Source organism: Bos grunniens, chromosome 7, assembly GCF_055505025.1.
Source record: "Bos grunniens cultivar Pamir isolate PY7600 chromosome 7, Bosgru_T2T1.0, whole genome shotgun sequence".
NCBI lineage: Eukaryota > Metazoa > Chordata > Mammalia > Artiodactyla > Bovidae > Bos > Bos grunniens.
Genome location: NC_141171.1, coordinates 7,426,386 through 7,449,426, shown reverse-complemented (window position 1 = coordinate 7,449,426; position 23,041 = coordinate 7,426,386). Strand labels below are relative to the sequence as shown.

Here is a 23,041-nt window from a genome sequence, read left to right as displayed (position 1 = left end):
TTCTGATTGTCACAACTGGGAGATGCTACTGGCATATAGAGAGGGACAGAGATGCTGCTCAATACCTAATAATGCACAGGGAAACCTCTAACCACAAAAAAATTATCAGCTCCTAAAGTCCCTATTTCATTGGAAAAGACCCTGATGCTAGGAAAGATTGAGGGCAAGAGGAGAAGGGGACGACAGAGGATGAGATGGCTGGATGGCACCAGTGACTCAATGGAGATGAGTTTGAGTAAACTCTGGGAGCTGTGATGGACAGGTAGGCCTGGCGTGCTGCAGTCCATGGGGTTGCAAAGAGTCAGACACGACTGAGTGACTGAACTGAAAGTCCCTGATGCTAAAGTCGGAAAACTCTGCTGCCATGATATGTGTAGATAGGATTTGGCCATAGGCGGGTTTGACCCCTGAGTTTTGGGTGGGGACTGGCCCTTCTGTGAGTTCCTCCAAGTGCCACAGAGCCAGGTCACACTCCTTCTCTGGGGCTGTTCAGTTTAACTGCAGAGAAGCCACTAGTTGTTCTCCTGGTTGGTCAATGACTGGGGCCTTTAGTCCACCTCTTTGCAATCCTGAACCTACACCCATTGTGGTTCTAAGGCTTCTTATTTTACTTAAAAAAAAAATCAGGAGTCTCTACCTCTTAGAGAAGTTTTATGTTTACAGAAAACTGAGCAGACAGTGAGCTTCCCAGATGGCTCAGTGGGTAAAGAATCCACCTGCAATGCAGGAAAAACAGGCGTTGTGGGCTCAGTCCCCGGGTTGGAAAGATCCCCTGGAGGAGGGCATGGCAACCCACTCCAGTATTCTTGCCTGGAGAATCCCCATGGACAGAGTAACCTGGCTACAGTCCATGGGAATCACAGAGTTGGACACAATTGAAGCAACTGAGCAGGCACACATGAGCAGATAGTGCAGAGGATTTCCACATACCCTCTCTCTCCCTGCACTCAGCTTCCCCTGTTATTAACATCCTGCATTAGTGAGTAACTGTGTTACAGTTGCTGAATCAATATTGACATATTATTATAACCAAAGCCCACAGTTTACATTAGAGTTCACTGTTGGTACTGTACAGCCTATGAGTTTTGACAAATGCCCTGTATCATGTATGCAATATATAGTATCTATAAACAGTAGAAACAGTGGCTGACTTTATTTTGGGGAGCTCCAAAATAGCTGGTGGTGAGTGCAGATGGTGAGTGCAGCCATGAAATTAAAAGACACTAACTCCTTGGAAGGAAAGTTATGACCAACCTAGACAGCATATTAAAAAACAGAGACATTGTCAACAAAGGTCCGTCTACTGAAGGCTATGGTTTTTCTAGTAGTCATGTATGGATGTGAGAGTTGGACTATAAAGAAAGCTGAGCACCAAAGAATTGATGCTTTTGAACTGTGGTGTTGGAGAAGACTCTTGAGGGTCCCTTGGACTGCAAGGAAATCCAACCAGTCCATCCTAAAGGAGATTAGTCCTGGGTGTTCATTGGAAGTACTGATGCTGAAGCTGAAACTCCAATACTTTGGCCACCTCATGCAAAGAGCTGACTCATTGGAAAAGACCCTGATGCTGGGAAAGATTGAGGGCAGGAGGAGAAGGGAATGACAGAGGATGAGATGGTTGGATGGCATCACCGACTTAATGAAGATGAGTTTGGGTAAACTCCAGGAGTTGGTGATCGACAGGGAGGCCTGGTGTGCTGCAATTCATGGGGTCGCAAACAGTTGGACACAACTGAGCAACTGAACTGAACTGAACTACACAGAACTGTTTCACCACCTTAAAAACTCCCTTGAGTTCCATCTATTTTTCTCTTCTTCTCTTCTGCTGAGTCCTTGACATGCACCAATCTTTTTATTGTCTCCATAGTTTTGCCTTTTCCCAGAATGAGAAGGTACCAAGCTTAGCGGAGTTCTGCATCCCCATCATCTGAGAAGGTGTATATGCAGCCCTGGGCCACATTCCCAGGACATGTGAGCTCTAGTCTTCCCATAGTTCCCAACTTCCTTTTTTATGTGTATGATTTTTGTGATCTGATTAATATGGAGGGGGAATGTGTGAATAGCCTGGTATGGTGAAGCTGACATTTCTCTGGTCCTGAAAGTGGCTCTGACATTCACTAATAGCCACCAGCAAATGGTGAATGTAACAGAGAGGTTAGGAAAAGATAGGCTTTGAGGTCATTCAGATACAGATTCAGATCCTGGCTCCCCCACTCAGGAGCCATGGTATCTTGGACAAGTGATGTGTCCTCTATGGATGCAGTTGCCACTTCTGTAAAACAGGGATCATAGCAGGGATCTCACAATATTGAGGAACAGATTTAATAAGAATTGCATGACCACGGAACCACATCTAATTAAGGGCAACTATTCTCATCAAGAGTTCAAAATCCAATGCCAGAGATAGTTGTGTATCCAGCATGGTACATTATAATAAAAATCATGATGAAGTTAGAAATGAGGACTTTTAAACTCACTCAGGGTAGTTGTTTGGAAAGCACACAGGAATGAGTGACTAAATTTGCTTTGGAAAGAGATGTCCAGAAAGACTGCACAGAGTAGGTAACATTGATGCAAAAGAACAACAGTTCTTGGTTGGAGAAACCAAGATCTGGGTAGAAGGAGCAGCTAAGTAAATACAATTGTACTCTCTAGATCATTGGTTTTCAACTGGGGGTGATTTTGCCCCCTCCAATGGGGACATTGAAAGTGAAAGTCTCTCAGTCATGTCTGACTCTTTGAGACCCCATGGACTGTAGCCCACCAGGCTTCTCTGTCCATGGAATTCTTCAGGCAAGAATACTGGAGTATGTTGCCATTCCCTTCTCCAGGGGATCTTCCTGACCCAGGGATAGAGCCCAGGTCTCCTGAATTGCAGGCAGATTCTTTACTGTTTGAGCCAGCAGTGAAGCTCACATTGGCAATATCTAATAATGACAGTTTTGGTAGTTACTACTGAGCATAGATTACTGGCATTCAGATAGTAGAGGCTAGAGATGCTGCTAAACACCATATAGTTCACAGAATGGCCTCCATCTCATAACAAAGAATAATTTGTCATAAAATACTGAGAAAACTTGCACTAGACATTTGAAAACCTGGAAGCTTGTAAGCAGAGCCCACTTGATCCGGGTCTCACCCATTCAGCCTCTTCTTGGAAGCTCTTGTTTCTAAGTCATCCACTTTGATTTGCCCCTCTAGGATCTCAGGATATCAGGGCCAAGTGGGGCTTCTGTGGACCTCCAGGCAGATGCAGACTCAGAGGAGACAGAGAAATGAAATTGACTCCAAAGGAGGGAGGCCAAAAAACTCTGGAGACCAATGATGTTGGGGAATGAAACCTCCAGTCCCCAAAGTATCTGGTTCCCCTTCATGTCCTCATTATTAACCTGCCAGGGTTTGATCTAGGACCTGAGCCCACTTAAGAGGGTATATCACCTCCCCCCATTTTTCATGTGTCATAGTAAAATACATGTAATGTACAATTTACCATTTTAGACACATTACAGCATGCAGTTCAGTGGCATGAAGTACATTCATGATGTATGAGCACCGTCTGTCTAGTTCCAGAACCTTCTCAGCACACCCAAAGGAAACCCTATACCCATAAGAGTTCTGTCTCTTCTCCCCTTCCTCCAGCTCCTGGAAACCACTCCTGTGCTTTAAATGCCCACATGAACGTTCATAGCAGCACTATTCACAAGAGGGGAAAAGTGGAAACAACTGACATGTCCATCAATGAGGTGACTGAATAAACAAAATGTGATGTCCATAAAGAAATATTGTTTGACCATAAAAAGGAATGAAGTTCTGACAATGCTACAAGTGGATGAACCTCAAAAACATCATGCTGAGTGGAAAAAAAAAAAAAACAGACCTCAAAGGTCACACAGTGTATGATTCCATTATTTAAAATGTCAGGCACAGGCAAATCTATAGAAACAGAAAGCAGATTAGTGGTTCACTGCAGTTTAAACTTGAAAATGCCTTTTTAAAAAATCACTCAAAAATAGTTGTTATTTATAAAGGCACATTGAAATCTCACTAAATTGAAGTTATTTACTGAATACACTGTCCCTGTGCATGTGTGCTCAGTATGTCCAACTCTTTGTGAGCCTGTGGACTGTAGCCCACTAGGTTCCTCTGTCCAGGGGATTTTCCAAGCAAGAATCTTGGAGTGGCTTGCCATTTCCTTCTTCAGAGGATCTTCCTGATGCAGGGATTGAACCTGTGTCTCCTACACTGCAGGTGAATTCTTTACTGAGTCACCAGGTAGGTTATTTACTGAGCATAGACCATATACATTTGTTCACTGAGTGTATTGAGTTAATTGCCATAGGTAGTACCTACTGTTTTCCAAGTCACAGCCCAAGAATAGCACATTTAGTTCCCACAAAGAATCTTAGAGGCAGGTAGAAAGAAATGGAGGTACAAAGAGGTGACATAACTTGCTCAAGTTTACACAGTGGGCAGAACAGGGACTCAAACTCCCGGACTCTCTCATTGCTTTCCTTGATGGGTATGTTGCATTGTCTCAGTAGGTACAGATGTACCTCATGGGATCTGGAAAACAACAAGAACATTATTCCTACACAGTCTCTTACTTCAGATTCCTTGCATGGATAACTCCAGAGGAAGAATCTGATTGATTCATGTTAAATTGGAGATGCACACTGGTCCAAAGTGTTGTAGACATGGGGTAGGTAGGTCTTCTGGTATCTGAAACTTTGAGAAGAACAAGATTTATCAGAAGGGAGGAGTTGGACAATGGCTGCAAACTCTAGTGAAGGAACATTATATTTTTTGGAAGTAACCAGAGGGAGAGAGGGGTATAGTCTTTGGAGACAGTCAGCCATGGGTTCAAGTCTTTACTCTGCCATTTTGACAGCTTTACCTTGAACAAGATGCTTAGCTTCTCTGAACCAAATATTTTCAGTGCTTATGCTTCAAGTGATCAGAATCATTGATAAAAACATCTCCCCCACTACACTGATAAGAGGATTGCATCGTAGGAGGCTCAGAGTAGGAACTCAGCCAGTGTCATTTGTCATTTGTCAGGACCAGCCCCTTGGACAGAGTCAGGAATGATGGAAACTAATGACCTCCTTCCATCCAGTAGCTGACCTTTCCATGTCACACCTCACTTTAAGAACAGCCCCCATGCAAGGAGCCAACTTCTCAGCAGTGACTGAATTCATCCTTATCGGCTTCTCTACCTTCCCACACCTTCAGCTGATGTTCTTCCTGCTCTTCCTGCTGATGTACTTGTTCACCCTGCTGGGGAACCTGCTCATCATGGCCACCATCTGGAGGGAGCACAGCCTGCACACCCCCATGTACCTCTTCCTGTGCGCCCTCTCCATCTCGGAGATCCTCTACACCTTCGCCATCATCCCGCGCATGCTGGCCGACCTGCTTTCCACCGACCGCTCCATCTCCTTCACAGCCTGTGCCAGCCAGATGTTCTTCTCCTTCACGTTTGGCTTCACACACTCCTTCCTGCTCACAGTCATGGGCTATGACCGCTACGTGGCCATCTGCCACCCCCTGCGCTACAACGTGCTCATGAGCCCCCGAGGCTGCGCCTGTCTGGTGGCCTGGTCCTGGGCTGGAGGCTCAGTCATGGGGTTGGTAGTGACATCTGCCATTTTCCACCTCATCTTTTGTGGACCCAATGAAGTCCACCATTTTGCTTGTCATGTGCCCCCACTATTGAAGTTGGCCTGTGGAACTGAAGTGCAGGTAGTGGCCAAGGGCGTGGGCCTGGTGTGTATCACTGCCCTGCTGGGCTGTGGTCTCCTCATCCTCTTGTCTTACGCCTTCATCGTGGCCGCCATCTTGAGGATCCCCTCAGCCGAGGGCCGGCACAAAGCCTTCTCCACGTGTGCGTCCCACCTCACCGTGGTGGTCGTGCACTACGGCTTTGCCTCTGTCATCTACCTCAAGCCCAAGGGTCCCCAGTCTCTGGAAGGAGACACGCTGATGGGCATCACCTACACGGTCCTCACTCCCTTCCTGAGCCCCATCATCTTCAGTCTCAGGAACAAGGAGCTGAAGATCGCCATGAAGAAGACCTTCCTCAGCAAGCTGTACCCTGAAAAAATATGATTATCTGGGAAGAATTCCTTGGAAATAGCTAAATTGGGTTATCAGATGCTACCATCAAAGGTGACACCCTGCAAGCATGTAATAACCAACATCTGTCTGATGCTTTATGGTTTACAAGAACCCTTATCGGCAGTATACAAATGTTTGCAAAATGGTTCAACAGGCCCTGAATGTATTCAGGATGGAAAGATGTATGAAACAATGACATGCATGAAGTCAGATTCATTGATTTCCTATCTGTTGCAGGACATTTGGCCAGGTAGCATTAAACCCAAAATCTGTTTTTCTCCTGCCAGAAACCAGGGTAGACTAATTACTCCCACCACCATAAACCCACATTGTAAAGAGAAATGGACGAGGCCATGCCTTTACTTTCTACTAGGTGGCAACAGGGCTTCCTTTGTGGCTCAGCTGTTAAAGAATCCTCCTGCATGCAGAATACCTGGGTTCAATCCCTGGGTTGAGAAGATCCCTTGGAGAAGGGAAAGGCTACCCACTCCAGTATTCTGGCCTGGAGAATTCCATGATACTGTATAGTCCATGGGGTCGCAAAGAGTCAGACACGACTGAGCAACTTTCACTTTTCAGGCGGCATCACGTAGCTACAACTCAACTTTTATGAGGCTACATAAGACTAAGTCAGATTACAGCAGAGGAGTTCTAAGCACCCTAAATTTCAGCACTGCATAACCTGTAATAAGCAAACTGAGAAAAAGTTGAGGACATCTCCAAGTTTCAAGTGTGAATCTTGAGCAGCTGCAGAGAGATAAAGAAGTCTCTTTAGTTAGGTGAGGGAAAGAAGTCCCTCAGTGAGAAATCACCTGCTGTGTTGGAAAGTCCCTGGAGAATCCCCATGGACAGAGGAGCCTGGCAAGATACAACTGAGGCGACTTGGCATACTTCATAGTACTTATAATTTGTTGAAAATATGTATATTCAAGAGAATGACAAATACTGTATGATATCCCTTATAAGTGGAATTGTAAAAAGGTACTCATAAAAATAGAGAGTTGAATGGTGGCTGTCAGGGGCTGAGGGGTGGGAGAACTGGGACAATGTTGTTTAACGGCACAAATTTGCAACCAGTTGATCAACCAGAAGATCAACAAGATCTTGTGGGTCAACAATGCAGCATTGTGGGTATAGACAATAATACTGTATTATCAAGCTCAAAGTTACTAAGAGACTTTGTCTTCATTGTCACTCTCCAAAAAGATATGATAACTATGTGACATGACAGAAGCGTTAGCTAACACTGCAGTGGTAATCATATTGCAATATACAAATGTATGCATGTATATATTCTAAACTTACACACTATTATATGTCAACTATATCTCAATTTAAAAAGTCCCTTGACATCAGCCCAGTTTGCTCAGTCGGTAGAGCTTGAGACTCTTAATGCTGGAGAGGGTGCGAAGAAAAGGGAACCCTCTTATATTGTTGGTGGGAATGCAAACTAGTACAGCCACTATGGAGAACAGTGTGGAGATTCCTTAAAAAACTGGAAATAGAACTGCCATATGACCCAGAAATCCCAGTGCTGAGCATACACACCAAGGAAACCAGAATTGAAAGAGACACGTGTACCCCCAATGTTCATCGCAGCACAGTTTACAATAGCTAGGGCATGGAAATAACCTAGATGTCCATCAACAGATGAATGGATAAGAAAGCTGTAGTTCATATACACAATGGAATATTACTCAACTATTAAAAAGAATGCATTTGAATCAGTTCTAATGAGGTGGATGAAACTGGAGCCTGTTATACAGAGTGAAGTGTGTCAGAAAGAAAAACACCAATACAGTATATATATAGAATTTAGAAAGATGGTAACGATGACCCTATATGCAAGACAGCAAAAGAGACACAGATGTAAAGAACAGACTTTTGGACTCTGTGGGAGAAGGCAAGGGTGGGATGATTTGAGAGAATGGCATTGAAACATGTATATTACCATATGTGAAATAGATTGCCAGTCCAGGTTCGATGCATGAGACAGGGTGCTCAGGGCTGGTGCACTGGGATGACCCTGAGGGATGGGATGGTGCATGAGGTGGGAGAAGGGTTCAGGATGGGGAACACATGTACACCCATGGCTGATTCATGTCAATGTATGGCAAGAACCACTACAATATTGTATGTAAAGTAATTAGCCTCCAATTAAAATAAACAAATTAATAATAAAAAAGTAAATAACAATATTTTAAGGTATATAATAATGAAATACAAATGTATCAAAAACTTGTGGGATGCAACTAAAGTGGTATACAAAGAATAATTAATTTTTATGAAATGATAAATGGTTTGGAAGATTCAACATTGCCAAGAGGCCAATCTTTCTCTAATTGATCTTTAGAGTGCATGCAATTCTTATCAGAATACTAGTCGACTTTTTTTTTTTTTTATGAAAAATGACAATCTGAACAAAGGACCAAGAATCCAGAAACAAACCCACATATACAGCCACCTGATATATTAGAATTCACTGGAGGGAAGAGGAAAGGAGTTGATATTTTAAATACATGATCCTGGGTCCAGACAAGTGGCTATCTATATGAAAAAATTGGTGTACCTTGAATATATAAAAATTAATTGGAAACCAATGAAGACCAAATGTGAAAGCTAAAGTAATTAAGCTTCTAGAAGAAAGCACAGCAGAATGTGTTCATCACTCAGAGAAAGTAGGGGGTTCTTAAACAGGAAACAAAATACATTAACTTCTAGCAGGGGAAAATGAGAAAATCTACTTCATTAAAATTAAGAACCTTTGATGACAAAGACAGCATTAAGGGAATAAAAATTCAAGTCCCAAATTGTGCAAGCATTTGTATCTAAATTACATAAATCAATAAGAAAAAGCAAACAAGTTTAATATTGGGCAAAAGCCTAACAGACGCTTCACAAAAGAGGATATGCTGCTAAGTCACTTCAGTCGTGTCCGACTCTGTGTGACCCCATAGATGTCAGCCCACGAGGCTCCCCTGTCCCTGGGATTCTCCAGGCAAGAACACTGGAGTGGGTTGCCATTTCCTTCTCCAATGCAGGAAAGTGAAAAGTGAGAGTGAAGTCGCTCAGTCGTGTCCAACTCTTAGCGACCCCATGGACTGCAGCCCACCAGGCTCCTTCGTCCATGGGATTTTCCAGGCAAGAGTACTGGAGTGAGTTGCCATTGCCTTCTCCAAAAAAGGATATAAAAATGGCCAATAAATACATGAAGAGGAGATCAACCTCATTAGGGATTAAGGAAACACAAATTAAGGCCTAATGAAATGCAACTACATCTCGATCAAAATGATGGAAATTAAAATAAATAATGATAGCAAGTGTTAAACCTGGCAGCTAGAGAAGCTTTTACATTGTTGGTGTAAACTGGTAAAACAACTTCAGGAAAATGTTATTCCGGCTATTTTCCTGTGTATATACCTGAATATATTCCAAAAGTAGTGACTGCTTATACCCACCAAAAGACATGTAAACAACAACCACAGGACTTCATTCATAATAAATCAAAAAGAGAAATAACATACATTTCTAACACCTGTTATTTTCATACAATAGAACATGACACTATAATGAAAAAGATAAACCACTGATAACTGTAACAACACACATCAATATACTGGCATAAATAACACTGGATGAAGGAAGTCAGACACAGAAGAGAATATAGCATGATTCCTTTTGTATCAAGTTTAGAAACATGTAAAATGACCTAGGTGTTAGAAGTTAGATGGTATTAGAAGTGAGAGTGACTACTCTTGGGAAGGAATTCTGACTAGGAAGAGACATGCTGCTTCTGGACTATATATAGTGGTCAATATTCACCAAATTTTCAGTTAAGATTTGTGTTCCTTTCTAAAAGTATTACATGTATTAAACTGGTTTTTTTAATGCAAAAAAAGTCCCTTGATAAATTTATAGCATTAGAAATTTATGCATTCAAAATAGCAATTTATAATACTTGGACACTCTTTAATAGTGATGCAGTTTTATACAACAATAAATGTAATTAAGATGTATGAGTAATATTAAAATTAGCCAGTGTTAAAAAATTTTGTTTATTCATGTATAAGTTGAATAGCAAACTGTATGTCATTACCCTAAATTTGAATTCGGTCTTTCTCTATAACTTGAGCAGTAAGAACATTGCATGTTACCACGAAGTGGGAAGAAGTGGAAAAAATTTCAGTCAGACTGAGGATACCAGAACATCCTCCTTTGCATAATATACTGCATGCTTCACATTACCCTTCCAATACATTATTTTATTACAGTCTCACAATTGGATATCAGAGCAGATAAATTCACATCTACTCCACTTGACAGAGGGGAATGTGTTAGTCGCTCAGTGGATCCCCAACACAGGGATGGAACCCAGGTCTTCTGCATTGCAGGCAGATTCTTTACTGTCTGAGCCACCAGGGAAATTGAGGCTCAAAATTGTTGCATGATTCATCCAAGATCACACAAGTTAGACCTTCCCCTACAGGTCTTCTCTGATTTCCATGGCTCTCCACCCAAAGCATCACACGTCATTTTCACACAATGGGTTTTGTGGGTCCCCCAATCCCAGGTGGCACTAGTGGTAAAGAACCTGCCTGCCAGTGCAGGAGATGTAAGAGATGCAGGTTCGATCCCTGGGTCGGGAAGATCCCCTGCAGGAGGGCATGGCAACCTACTCCAGCATTCTTGCCTGGAAAACCCTATGGACAGAGGAGCCTGGCAGGCTATAGTCCATGGGGTCGCAAAGAGTCAGACATGACTGAGAGACTAAGCACAGCACAGCACATTGCTATATGTCCTTAGGCAGGTCACTTCCCTTCTTTGAGCCTGAAAGTCGCTCAGTTGTGTCCGACTTTTTGTGACTCCATGGACTATACAGTCCATTCTGTACAGTACAGTCCAATTCTCCAGGTCAGAATACTGGAGTGGGTACCCTTTCCCTTCTCCAGGGGATCTTCCCAACCCAGGGATTGAACCCAGGTCTCCTGCACTGCAGGTGGATTCTTTACCAGCTGAACCACAAGGGAAGCCCTCTTTGAGCCTAATCTTTAACAATAAAAAGCACCTACCTTCTAAGACAGTTATGAGACTGAAGTAAGACAATGTTTGTGAAGGGCTTAGAATGGTGCCTGGCACATAGATATACTCCATAAAGAGTAGTTGAGATGATATTATAATTTCAAGTTTTGCTAAATGAGCCTGGGAACAGAGAGAGGGGCATTGGTTGAGGAGTTGTTCAATGGTCCCCCAACTTTGACTATCATCTGGGTTATCAATGTGACCAAGAAAGCGGGACCTCAGTGAAGAGCATTTTTTTCTAGAAGGGGGTGCTTAGCAGAAATGCTACTCCAATGATCTTCCTGACCTGCTCCCTTTCTCCCAGGATCCCCTTCTCTACAAATAAACTCTTCCTTTCTATGGCTACTAGTCCTTAGGAGTGGTCCCCAAGACTCAGCTCTATGGCAACGGCTGATGGGCAAAGAGATAGGTGATACCTTGCAATCTAAAGAGAGAGAGAGAAAAAAAAAACAAAAACAGATGCTTAGAATTGCAGATAGGGCTGTGCAGTGGTAAAGTGATGAAACAAAGTGGCTTTGGTTAAATCACATGTAATCTCTTAGATTCAGTTTCCCATCATTAAAATGTATTTAATGATAAGGTAGTCACCTCTTAGGATGGTCCTGAGAATTAAATATTATCTATATAGGGCAATGAACAGTGACTTTCAACCAATAAGCCAGCTTTAAATAAATACCAGCTTTAAAAATGTATTTAATAATTAATAGGAGCATCTCAATACATAAGGCAAACACTAACAAACATAAAAGGAGAAATTGACAGTAACACAATAATAGTAGGAGACTTTAACACCCCACTCACACCAATCATCAAAACAGAAAATTAACAAGGAAACACAAGTCTTAAATGATACATTAGATGAGATGGATCTCATTGATATCTTTAGGACATTTCATCCAAATGCAGAAAATTACACCTTCTTCTCAAGTGCACTTGGAACATTCTCCAGGATAGACCACATCTTGGGTCACAAATCAAACTTCAGTAAATTTAAGAAAATTGAAATTATATCAAGCATCTTCTCTGACCACAACGCTATGAGACTAGGTATCAGTTACAAGAAAAAAACTGTAAGAAACACAAACACATGGAGATTAAACAACACGTTTCTAAATAACCAACAGGTTACTGAAGAAATCAAAGGGAAATCAAAAAATTTCTAGAAACAAATGACAACAAAAACACAATAACTCAAAATCTGTGGGATGCAGCAAAAGCAGTTCTAAGAGGGAAGTTTATAGCAATACAATTCTGCCTCAGGAAACAAGAAAAACATCGAATAGACAAACTAACTTTACACCTAAAACAACTGGAAAAAGAAGAACAACACCCACCCCCCACCCACCCCCCCAGTTAGTAGAAGGAAAGAGAATATAAAGATCTGAGCAGAAATAAATGAAAAAGAAATGAAAGAAACAATAGTAAAGATTAATAAAACTAAAAGCTGATTCTTTGAGAAGATAAACAAAATTGACAAACCTTTAGCCAGACTCATCAAGAAAAAAAGAAGAATCAAATCAACAAAATTAGAAATGAAGGTTACAATAGACAATGCAGAAATGCAAAGGATTATAAGATATTATTATGAAAAATTGTATGGCAATAAAATGGATAACCTGGAAGAAATAGATTCTTAGAAAAGTTCAATCTTCCAAGAATGAACCAGGAGGAAATAGAAATTATGAACAACCCAATTACAAGCACTGAAATTGAAGCTGTGATAAAAAATCTACCCCCCCCCCCCAAAAAAAAAAGCCAAGGACCAGATGGCTTCACTGGAGAATTCTATCAAACATTTAGAGAAGAGCTAATGCCTATCCTTCTAAAACTCTTTCAAAAATTGCAGAGGAAGGAACATTTCCAAACTCATTCTATGAGGCCACCATCATCCTGATACCAAAACCAGACAAAGACAACAATGACAAAAATGAAAACTACAGGCCAATATCACTAATGAACAAAGCTGCAAAAATCCTCAATAAAATTTTAGCAAACAGAATTCAGCAACACATCAAAAGCTCATACACCATGATCAAGTTGGGTTTATTCTAGGAATGCAACGATTCTTCAATATATGCAAATCAATCAATATAATGCACCATATTAACAAATTGAAAGATAAAAACTGTATGATCAAGTTTAAAAATAAAATAAAATTAAAAAAAAATAAAATAAAATGGGCACTAAAAAAAAAAAGCATTAAATAGAAAAAAAAGAAAAAAAAACTATATGATCAACTCAATATATGCAGAAAAAGCCTTTGACAAAATTCAGCTCCCATTTATGATTAAAACTCTTCAAAAAATGGGCATAGAAGGAACCTACCTTAACATAGTAAAGGCCATATATGTGATAAGCCTACAGTAAACATTTTTCTCAGTGGTGAAAAACTGAAAGCATTCCCTCTAAGGTCAGGAAAAAGACAAGGGTGTCCACTTTCACCACTGTTATTCAACATAGTTTTGGAAGTCCTAGCTATGGCAATCAGAAAAGAAAAAGAAATAAAAGAAATCCAGATCGAAAAAGAAGCAAAGCTCTCACTGTTTGCAGATGATATGATACTGTACATAGAAAACCCTAAAGATAGTATCAGAAAATTACTAGAGCTAATCAGTGAATGTAGCAAGTTGCAGGATACAAAATCAATTCACAGAAATCACTTGCATTTCTATATACTAATAATGAAACATCAGAAAGAGAAATTGAATCAAACCCATTCACCATTGCAACAAAAAGAATTAAATATCTAGGAGTAAACTTACCTAAGGAGACAAAAGAACTGTACACAGAAAATTATAAGACACTTATGAAAGAAATCATTGGAAAGAAATCATTCCCACGTTGGTGGGAATGTATATTGCTACAGCCACTATGGAAGACAGTATGGAGATTCCTTAAAAAACTAGGAATAAAACCACCATATGACCCAGCAAATCTCACTCCTAGGCATATACCCTGAGGAAGCCAAAATGGAAAAAGACATATGTATCCCATTGTTCATTGCAGCACTGTTTACAATAGCTAGAACATGGAAGCAACCTAGATGTCTGTTGACAGATGAATGGATAAAGAAGTTGTGGTATGTATACACAATGGAATATTACTCAGCCATAAAAAGGAACACATTTGAGTCAGTCTGATGAGGTGGATGAACCTAGAGCCTATTATACGGAGTGAAGTGAGTCAGAAAGAGACAGATAAATGTCATATTCTAACACACATATACGGGAATCTAGAAGAATAGTACTGAAGAACTTATTTACAGGGAAGCAGTAGAGAAACAGGCATGGAGAATAGACTTATGGACATGGGGAAAGGGGAGGAGAGGGTGAGATGTATGGAAAGAGTAACATGGAAACTTACATTATCATAAGTAAAATAGATAGCCAAGAGGAATTTTCTGTATGGCTCAGGAAACTCAAACAAGGGCTCTGTATCAACTTAGAGGGGTGGGATGGGGAGGGAGATGAGAGGGAGTTTCGAAAGGGAGGGGATATATGTATACCTGTGGCTGATTCATGTTGAGGTTTGACAGAAAACAACAAAATTCTGTAAAGCAATTATCCTTCAATAAAATATAAATTAAAATGTATTTAATAATTAATTACACTCTTTGTGTCAAATTCTGCGCTAGTTTTGGGAGAACAGAGATGGGTCTGCTAGCCCCTGTCTTTGATTAGTTTTCATGATCCATGGTTAAAAGACACAGAGAAATGTCAGGGTTCTCACCAAGATATGGACCAGATGCTAAGAACCACCAAAAGAGTCATGATTCTGCCTCTTGGGAGCATCAGCTAGGTCTTCCCTCATTTCTGCACTCCAGCATTTCTCACCAGTGACTCCAGAGGACACTTGGAAGGTTCTGGAGACATTTTTCATTGTTACAACTCAAGGAGAGAGAGATGTGCTATAATAACTAACCGGTAAAGCTAAGGAATGCTGTTCAGCACCCTTCAATGCATGGAACAGACCTCACTGCAAACAATGAGTCAGTCCCAAATGTCAACAGTGCTATGGATGATAAACTCTGCTGTATTCACTTAACAAACATTTATTGATTATCTTCTCTGTGCCAGGTATGTTTTTAGATGCCACTGTGGAGCTGATTAGATATGACCCTGATCTCCATGCTTGCATGTTGAGAAAGGAATATGTGGCTATTAGACAAATATTTCTATAGATTATACTACTTAATAAATATGCTGCTAAGTCACTTCAGTCGTGTCCGACTCTATGCAACCCCATAGATGGCAGCCCACCAGGCTCCCCCGTCCCTGGGATTCTCCAGGCAAGAACACTGGAGTGGGTTGCCATTTCCTTCTCCAAATAAATATGTATACATATGATAAATTGTGATAAAAGCTATGAGGAGAGAAAGAAGATGCTGTGAGTTCTTGTAATAGGAGTAGTGACTCGGTATGGGGAAATCAGGGAAGGTTTTCCTGAGGAGGTGACATTTAAGGTCGGACCTAAGGGGAGATGGGCATGGTAACCCACTCCAGTATTCTTGAGTGGAGAATCCCATGGACAGAGGAGCCTGGCAGGCTACAGTCCATGGGGTCGCAAATGTGTCAGACACTACTGAAATGACTGATCACACATAGCTTATTCACTTCTTTGTACAGTAGAAATTAACACAACATTATAAAGCAGTTATACTCCAATAAAAAGACCATATCCATTTTTATCCATGTGGTTTTATCAAAACCACAATTAGAATGACTACAATTAAAAAGTTAGATAATAACAAGTGTTGGCAAGGATGTAGAGAAATTGGAACACTAATATGCTTCTGGTGGGGATGTAAAATGGTGCAGCCATTGTCATAAAGAGTCTAGCAGCTACTCACATGATTAAACATAGAGGTATCATGTGACCTATTAATTTCACTCCTACGCATATACCCTTCCAAAATGAAAGCATCAGTTCAGTTCAGTCGCTCAGTCTTGTCCAACTCTTTGTGACCCCATGAATCACAGCATGCCAGGCCTCCCTGTCCATCACCAACTCCCGGAGTTCACTCAGACTCACGTCCATCGAGTCAGTGATGCCATCCAGCCATCTCATCCTCTGTCGTCCCCTTCTCCTCCTGACCCCAATCCCTCCCAGCATCAGAGTCTTTTCCAATGAGTCAACTCTTCGCATGAGGTGGCCAAAGTACTGGAGTTGCAGCTTTAGCATCATTCCTTCCAAAGAAATCCCAGGGCTGATCTCCTTCAGAATGGACTGGTTGGATCTCCTTGCAGTCCAAGGGACTCTCAAGAGTCTTCTCCAACACCATTGCTCAAAAGCATCAATTCTTTGGCGCTCAGCTTTCTTCACAGTCCAATTCTCACATCCATACATGACCACTGGAAAAACCATAGCCTTAACTAGACGGACCTTTGTTGGCAAAGTAATGTCTCTGCTTTTCAATATGCTATCTAGATTGGTAATAACTTTTCTTCCAAGGAGTAAGCATCTTTTAATTTCATGGCTGCAGTCACCATCTGCAGTGATGGCCCATCCAAAAACTTGTACATGAATGTTTATAGCAGAAACACTTATGATAACCAAAATGTGGAAACAACCAAGAAATGTATCAACAGATGGATGAGTAAAAATGTTATATATCCAAACAATGCAACTTTATTCAGCCATAAAAAAGGAATGAAATTAGCAATACATGCTGTGACATGGATAAACCTTGAAAACATGCTACATGAAAGAAGCCAGACACAAAATGATAAATATCATATGATTTCATGTATCTTAAATGTCCAGATAAGGCAAATCTATAGAGACAGTAGATTAGTGGATGCTTAGGACTGGAAAGAGAGGAGGAAAGAGAGATGATAGCTTAAGGGTACAGGTTCATTTTGAAGGTGAGGAAAATGTTCTAAATTCAGTATGGTGATGACTATACACACCTTCATGTGGATATATTATATGGTATGTGAACTACATTTTAATAAAAGTATTTTTATAGACAATAATAGCTGATGGTAAATGTGGTGACCTAGAAGGGTGAGGGAGAAGGCAATGGCACCCCACTCCAGTACTCTTGCCTGGAAAATCCCATGGATGGAGGAGCCTGGTAGGTTGCAGTCCATGGGGTCGCTGAGGGTCAGACACGACTGAGCGACTTCACTTTCACTTTTCACTTTCATGCATTGGAGAAGGAAATGGCAACCCACTGCAGCATTCTTGCCTGGAGAATCCGGCAAGGGACGGGGGAGCCTGGTGGGCTGCCGTCTCTGGGGTCGCACAAAGTCGGACACGACTGAAGTGACTTAGCAGCAGCAGAAGGGTGGGATGGTGGGGTGGGAAGGAGGCTCAGAGGGAAAGGATATATGTATACGTATAGCTGATTCACATTGTTGTAGAGCAGAAACTAACACAACATTTCAAAGCAATTATACTCCAATGAAAAAGTCTTATCTTCTCAAAAAAAATGGGAAGCTGTTATCTTCATAACTATTTAAAAAGATAAGAAGAAAGGGAGGAAGGAAGGAGAGAGGGAGGAAGAAAGATAGGGAGGAGAGAGAGACATAGAGAAAGTTTACTTCTATCTCTAACTCAAATATGTGGCTTTGGACTTCCCTGGTAGTCCAGTGGTTAAGAATCTGCCTGCTAATGCAGGAAACGTGGGTTCAATCCCTGGTCCAGGAAGATTCCATATGCCATGGGGCAACTAGACTCATGTGCCCAGATACTGAGCCCATGTGCCACAACTACTGAAGCCCGTGTGCCCTAGAGCCCATGCTCTGCAACAGGAGAAGCCTGCAGATCGCAACTAGAGAGTAGCCCCTTCTCGCAGCAACTAGAGAAAGCACACGGGCAGCAACAAAAACTCAGCAGAAACAAAAATAAACAAATAATTTTTTTAATGTGGCTTCTTCCTTGAGCTAAGAAAACTTTAGAGCAGTGGTTTCCAAAGTGTCATCCTCAGACCAACTTCAGCATCACCTAGGAGCTTGTTCGAAATGAAGATTCTAGAGTCTCCCCTGCCACTCCTCTTAACCCACACCTGCTGAATTAAACACCCTGGAGTGGGACCCAGCAGCTTGACTCTGATGTGCCCTCAAGTTGGAGACACATTGCCTCAGAAGACTCACTCAGCCAATCTCATTCTGCATCTATCAACCTCCCAGGTTTCTTGATTTTAGGCAACTGCCAAACCTCACTGTGTCCACTGTCTGATTTAAAAACAGAGTATAACCCAAAGGGAAACAGTGGAAACAGTGGTTGACTTTATTTTCTTGGGCTCCAAAATCCCTGCAGATGGTGACTACAGGCATGAAATTAAAAGATGCTTGCTCCTTGGACGAAAAGCTATGACCAACCTAGACAGCATATTAAAAAGCAGAGACATTACTTTGCCAACAAAGGTCTGTCTAGTCAAGGCTATGGTTTTTCCAGTAGTCATGTACGGATGTGAGAATTGGATTATAAAGAAAGCTGAGCACCGAAGAGTTGATGCTTTTGAACTGTGGCATTGGAGAAGACTCTTGAGAGTCCCCTGGACTGCAAGGAGATCCAATAAATTCATCTTAAAGGAAATTAGTCCTGAGTGTTCATTGGAAGGACTGATGTTGAAGCTGAAACTCCAAAACTTTGGCCACCTGCTGCAAAGAGCTGACTCATTGGAAAAGACCCTGATGCTGGGAAAGATTTAGGGCAGGAGGAGAAGGGGACAACAGAGGATGAGATGGTTGGATGGCATCACTGACTCAATGGAGATGAGTTTGAGTAAACTCCCGGAGTTGGTGATGGAAGGGAGGCCTGGCGTGCTGCAGTCTATAGGGTCATAAAGAGTAGGACACAACTGAGTGACTGAGCTGAACCCAAAGGAATTACCTGATTCTGCCTGAGTTCCTCCCTTGAAGCAGGTCCAGCCTGTGGATGCATCCTTCCAATCTATCTGACTTCACAATCTGTGAAAGTGAAATGGATTCTCATTGGGGATTTCAAGGGAGTGTAGAAAAGGGATTTGTATTAGGTACTTTATGGCTACCTTATTAACCTAATAAAATGTCCACTTATGTACCTGCTCTTTCCCCAAATTTCTTCACCAGTCACTGGATCCATCATCCCCCTTGCACACTCAGTCACTCAGTTGTATCTGACTCTTTGTGGCACCATGGACTCACCAGGCTCCTCTGTCCATGAAATTCTCCAGGCAAGAATACTGGAGAGGTTTTCCATTTCCTACTCTAGGATATTTTCCCAGCTCAGGGATTGAACCCGAGTTTCTTGCTCCTCCTGCTTTGGCAGGTGGATTCTTTACCACTGCACCACTGGGAAGCCCCTTAGGTCCCCATCAACTGCCAGCAATCTGGTTTTTCTACCTGTTCTTCCCATATTTCTCAAACCAGCCACCACTTCATCTTTCCTCTCCCACATTACCCTCCATCTCTTTCATATTTCTTATCTTAGAAGGAGAGATTAAGACCCTTTCTCTCTTCTTTCTATAATTTGTATCCTTAGACATATCATTTGCTCAACCAACAAAAGCAACACATAGGAGAAGACACTGTACCTCCAAAAATGTGAAGATTTGAAATGAAAAACCATTTCCCCATCAACAATGCTTTCCTTTCCTTAAATACAATAAATGAAAGAGGTGAGGTCTTGAAAGCATAGAAAGCCATGCATTGCAGGCAGATTCTTTACCATCTGAACCACCAGGGAAGCCTGCTTGATTCACAGCAGGCAAGAAATCACTGTTGCTGTTTCTGTCATTGTTTGTGGCAGAGCAAGCATCCCTCCCTTACACATTGAAGATACACTAGGTACACAGGTTCCCCAACACAGCCCATGGGCATCCCCTCATGCATTCTGCTCTCAGGCACAGTCAGCGGGAGGAAACTGACTCAGAAGGTCTCATCACGAATGCATCAGGTTTACTTCCATTTTTCAGACAAGACAATGGACTGAAGTCCCTCTACCTGCCACAACTCCTGTTACAAAACCTGCCATTTCAGGATCTATGGAGAAAGAGCTTGCTGAGGAAGGTCTTCTTCACGGCTTCCTTCAGCTCCTTGTTCCTGAGACTGAAGATGATGGGGCTCAGGAAGGGAGTGAGGACCGTGTAGGTGATGCCCATCAGCGTGTCTCCTTCCAGAGACTGGGGACCCTTGGGCTTGAGGTAGATGACAGAAGCAAAGCCGTAGTGCACGACCACCACGGTGAGGTGGGACGCACACGTGGAGAAGGCTTTGTGCCGGCCCTCGGCTGAGGGGATCCTCAAGATGGCGGCCACGATGAAGGCATAAGAAAAGAGGATGAGGAGACCACAGCCCAGCAGGGCAGTGATACACACCAGGCCCACACCCATGGCCACAGTAGAGACGTTGTCCCCACAGGCCAGCTTCATTAGAGGAGGCACATGGCAGAAGAAATGGTGAATCACATTAGAGCTACAGAAGGGGAGGTGGAAAACGGCAGATGTCACCAGCAACCCCATGACTGAGCCTCCAGCCCAGGACCAGGCCACCAGGCAGGCGCAGCCTCGGGGGCTCATGAGCACGTTGTAGTGCAGGGGGTGGCAGATGGCCACGTAGCGGTCATAGCCCATTACAGTGAGCAGGAAGGAGTGGGTGAAGCCAAACGTGAAGGAGAAGAACATCTGGCTTGCACAGGCCGTGTAGGAGATGGAGCGGTTGGTGGAAAGCAGGTCGGCCAGCATGCGCGGGATGATGGCGAAGGTGTAGAGGATCTCCAAGATGGAGAGGGCGCACAGGAAGAGGTACATGGGGGTGTGGAGGCTGCGCTCGCTCCAGACGGTGGCCATGATGAGCAGGTTCCCCAGCAGCGTGAACAGGTACATCAGCAGGAAGAGCAGGAAGAACATCAGCTGAAGGTGGGGGAAGGAGGAGAAGCCAATGAGGATGAATTCAGTCACTGCCGAGATGTTGGCTCCCTGCATGAAGGCTGTTCCTGAAGTGAGGTGTGATGTGGAGAGGTCAGCTACTGGATGGAGGGAGGTTGTCAGCTTCCATCACTCCTGGCTCTACCCCAGGGGCTGCTCCTGATAAATGACAGATGACATTGGCTGAGTTCCTACTCTGTGAAGTGAAAGTTGTTCAGTAATGTCCAACTCTTTGCAACCCCATGGACTGTAACTTGCTAAGTTCCTCTGTCCTTTGTCCATTGAATTCTCCAGGCCAGAATACTGGAATGGGTAGCCATTCCCTTTGCCAAGGGATCTTTCCAACCCCGGAATCAAACCCATTGCAGGAGATCAGATCTCCTTCATTGCAGACAGATTTTTTACCAACTAAGCCATCAGGGAGACCCTCCTACTCTGTGCCACCTAGATTTAATCCTCTTACCAATGTGATGGGGGAGGTGTTGATTTGATTACCCCATTTTGAATATCTTGAGAATATTCATTGAGAATGTTGGGGTGCATAAATGCTAAGCAACTTGTTTGAGGTGAGCTGTCAAACATGGTAGAGTTAAGACATGACCCATGGCTAGCTGCCTCCAAAGTTTATACCTTTCCCATCCTAAAGGAGATCAGTCCTGGGTGTTCATTGGAAGGGCTGATGCTGAAGCTGAAACTCCAATACCTTGGCCACCTCATGCAAAGAGTTGACTCATTGGAAAAGACTCTGATGCTGGGAGGGATTGGGGGCAGGAGGAGAAGGGGACGACAGAGGATGAGATGGCTTGATGGCATCACTGACTCAATGGACGTGAGTCTGAGTGAACTCCGGGAGTTGGTGATGGACAGGGAGGCCTGGCACGCTGCGATTCATGGGGTTGCAAAGAGTTGGACACGACTGAGCGACTGAACTGAACTGATACATCTAGGTTATCTCTGAAAATGAAAATATTCCTTTACCAGAGGTTACAGCCTTTGCTACTTACTCCCTTCTGATAAATCATGTTCTTCCCAGAGCTTCAGATACCACAAGACCTACCCACTCCATGTCTACAACACTTTGAACCAAGTGCATCTCTAATTTAGTATAAATCAATCAGATTCTTCCTCTAGAGTTACCCATGCTAGAAATCTGAGGCAAGAGACTGTAGAAATAACATTCTAGTTGTTTTCCAGATCCTGTGATGTGCATGTGTATGTTCTGAGCAATGCAACATAGCCATCTGAAAAAAGAATGAAGGAGTCAGCCAACCTGAGTTTGAACCCCTGCTCGGCCTGCTGTAAACTTGAGCAAGGATCTTCACCTCTCTGTACCTCCATTTCCCCCTACCAAACTCAAAGAGTTATTCTTGGACTGTGACCTGGAAAACAGTGAAAAGTATTAGTCCCTCAGTCATGTCCTACTTTTTTGCAACCCCGTGAACTATATGGCCCACCAGGCTCCTCTGTCCATGGAATTCTCCAGGCGAGAATACTAGAAGGCCATGAAGCCATGCCCTTCTCCAAGGGATCTTTCTGTGACCTGGAAGACAGTAGCCACTTCATATGATAACTAACTCAATACCCTCAGTGAACAAATGTGTATGGTCTGTGGTCAGTAAATAACCTTAATTTTATGGGTATTCATTGTATCTTTATGGATATCTATTTTAAGTGCTTTTTTTATTAGGCTATGTCAAGTTTAAATGGCAGTGAACCACTAATCCCTTTTCTGTCTCTCTGGATTTGCCTGCTCTGGACAAATCACCTAAATGTAATCAGACACTCTGTGGCGGTTGGGGCCTGGCTTCTTTCCCTCAGCATCTTCCCCCACACACACCAGGTTCATCTGTGTTGTAGCATTGTCATAACTTCATTTCTTTTTATGGCTGAGCAATGTTCCATTTTATCAACAGATCACATTTCATTGATTTATTCACCCACTGATGGACATTTGGCTGTTTACACATTTTCACTATAAATAATGCTTCTGTG

General features: G+C 42.6%; 2 protein-coding genes across 3 annotated transcripts; one reads left to right on the top strand and one right to left on the bottom strand.

The window, feature by feature from the left end:
• Nucleotides 1-6,108, top strand: LOC147368209 (olfactory receptor 10H1). Of its 2 annotated transcripts, XM_086413429.1 has the most exons (2): nt 1-211; nt 5,183-6,108. In XM_086413429.1, exons 1-2 carry the CDS (start codon nt 145-147, stop codon nt 6,106-6,108), a joined length of 993 nt encoding a protein of 330 aa, XP_086269555.1. In that variant the 5' UTR covers nt 1-144. The 2 variants fall into 2 exon arrangements, with proteins under 2 accessions (XP_086269555.1, XP_086269554.1); XM_086413428.1 differs by lacking the exon at nt 1-211 and having other exon boundaries at nt 5,098-6,108.
• A 14,050-nt stretch (nt 6,109-20,158) lies between these two features.
• Nucleotides 20,159-21,106, bottom strand: LOC147368208 (olfactory receptor 10H1-like). The gene has a single exon (XM_086413427.1). The coding sequence runs from the start codon at nt 21,104-21,106 to the stop codon at nt 20,159-20,161; it is 948 nt and encodes a 315-aa protein (XP_086269553.1).
• Between the last annotated feature and the right edge of the window lie 1,935 nt (nt 21,107-23,041).

Bases quoted from the DNA above. Each gene is read 5' to 3' on its own strand.
- LOC147368208 (XM_086413427.1), bottom strand. From the start codon at position 21,106: ATGCAGGGAGCCAACATCTCGGCAGTGACTGAATTCATCCTCATTGGC.
- LOC147368209 (XM_086413428.1), top strand. From the start codon at position 5,098: ATGACCTCCTTCCATCCAGTAGCTGACCTTTCCATGTCACACCTCACT.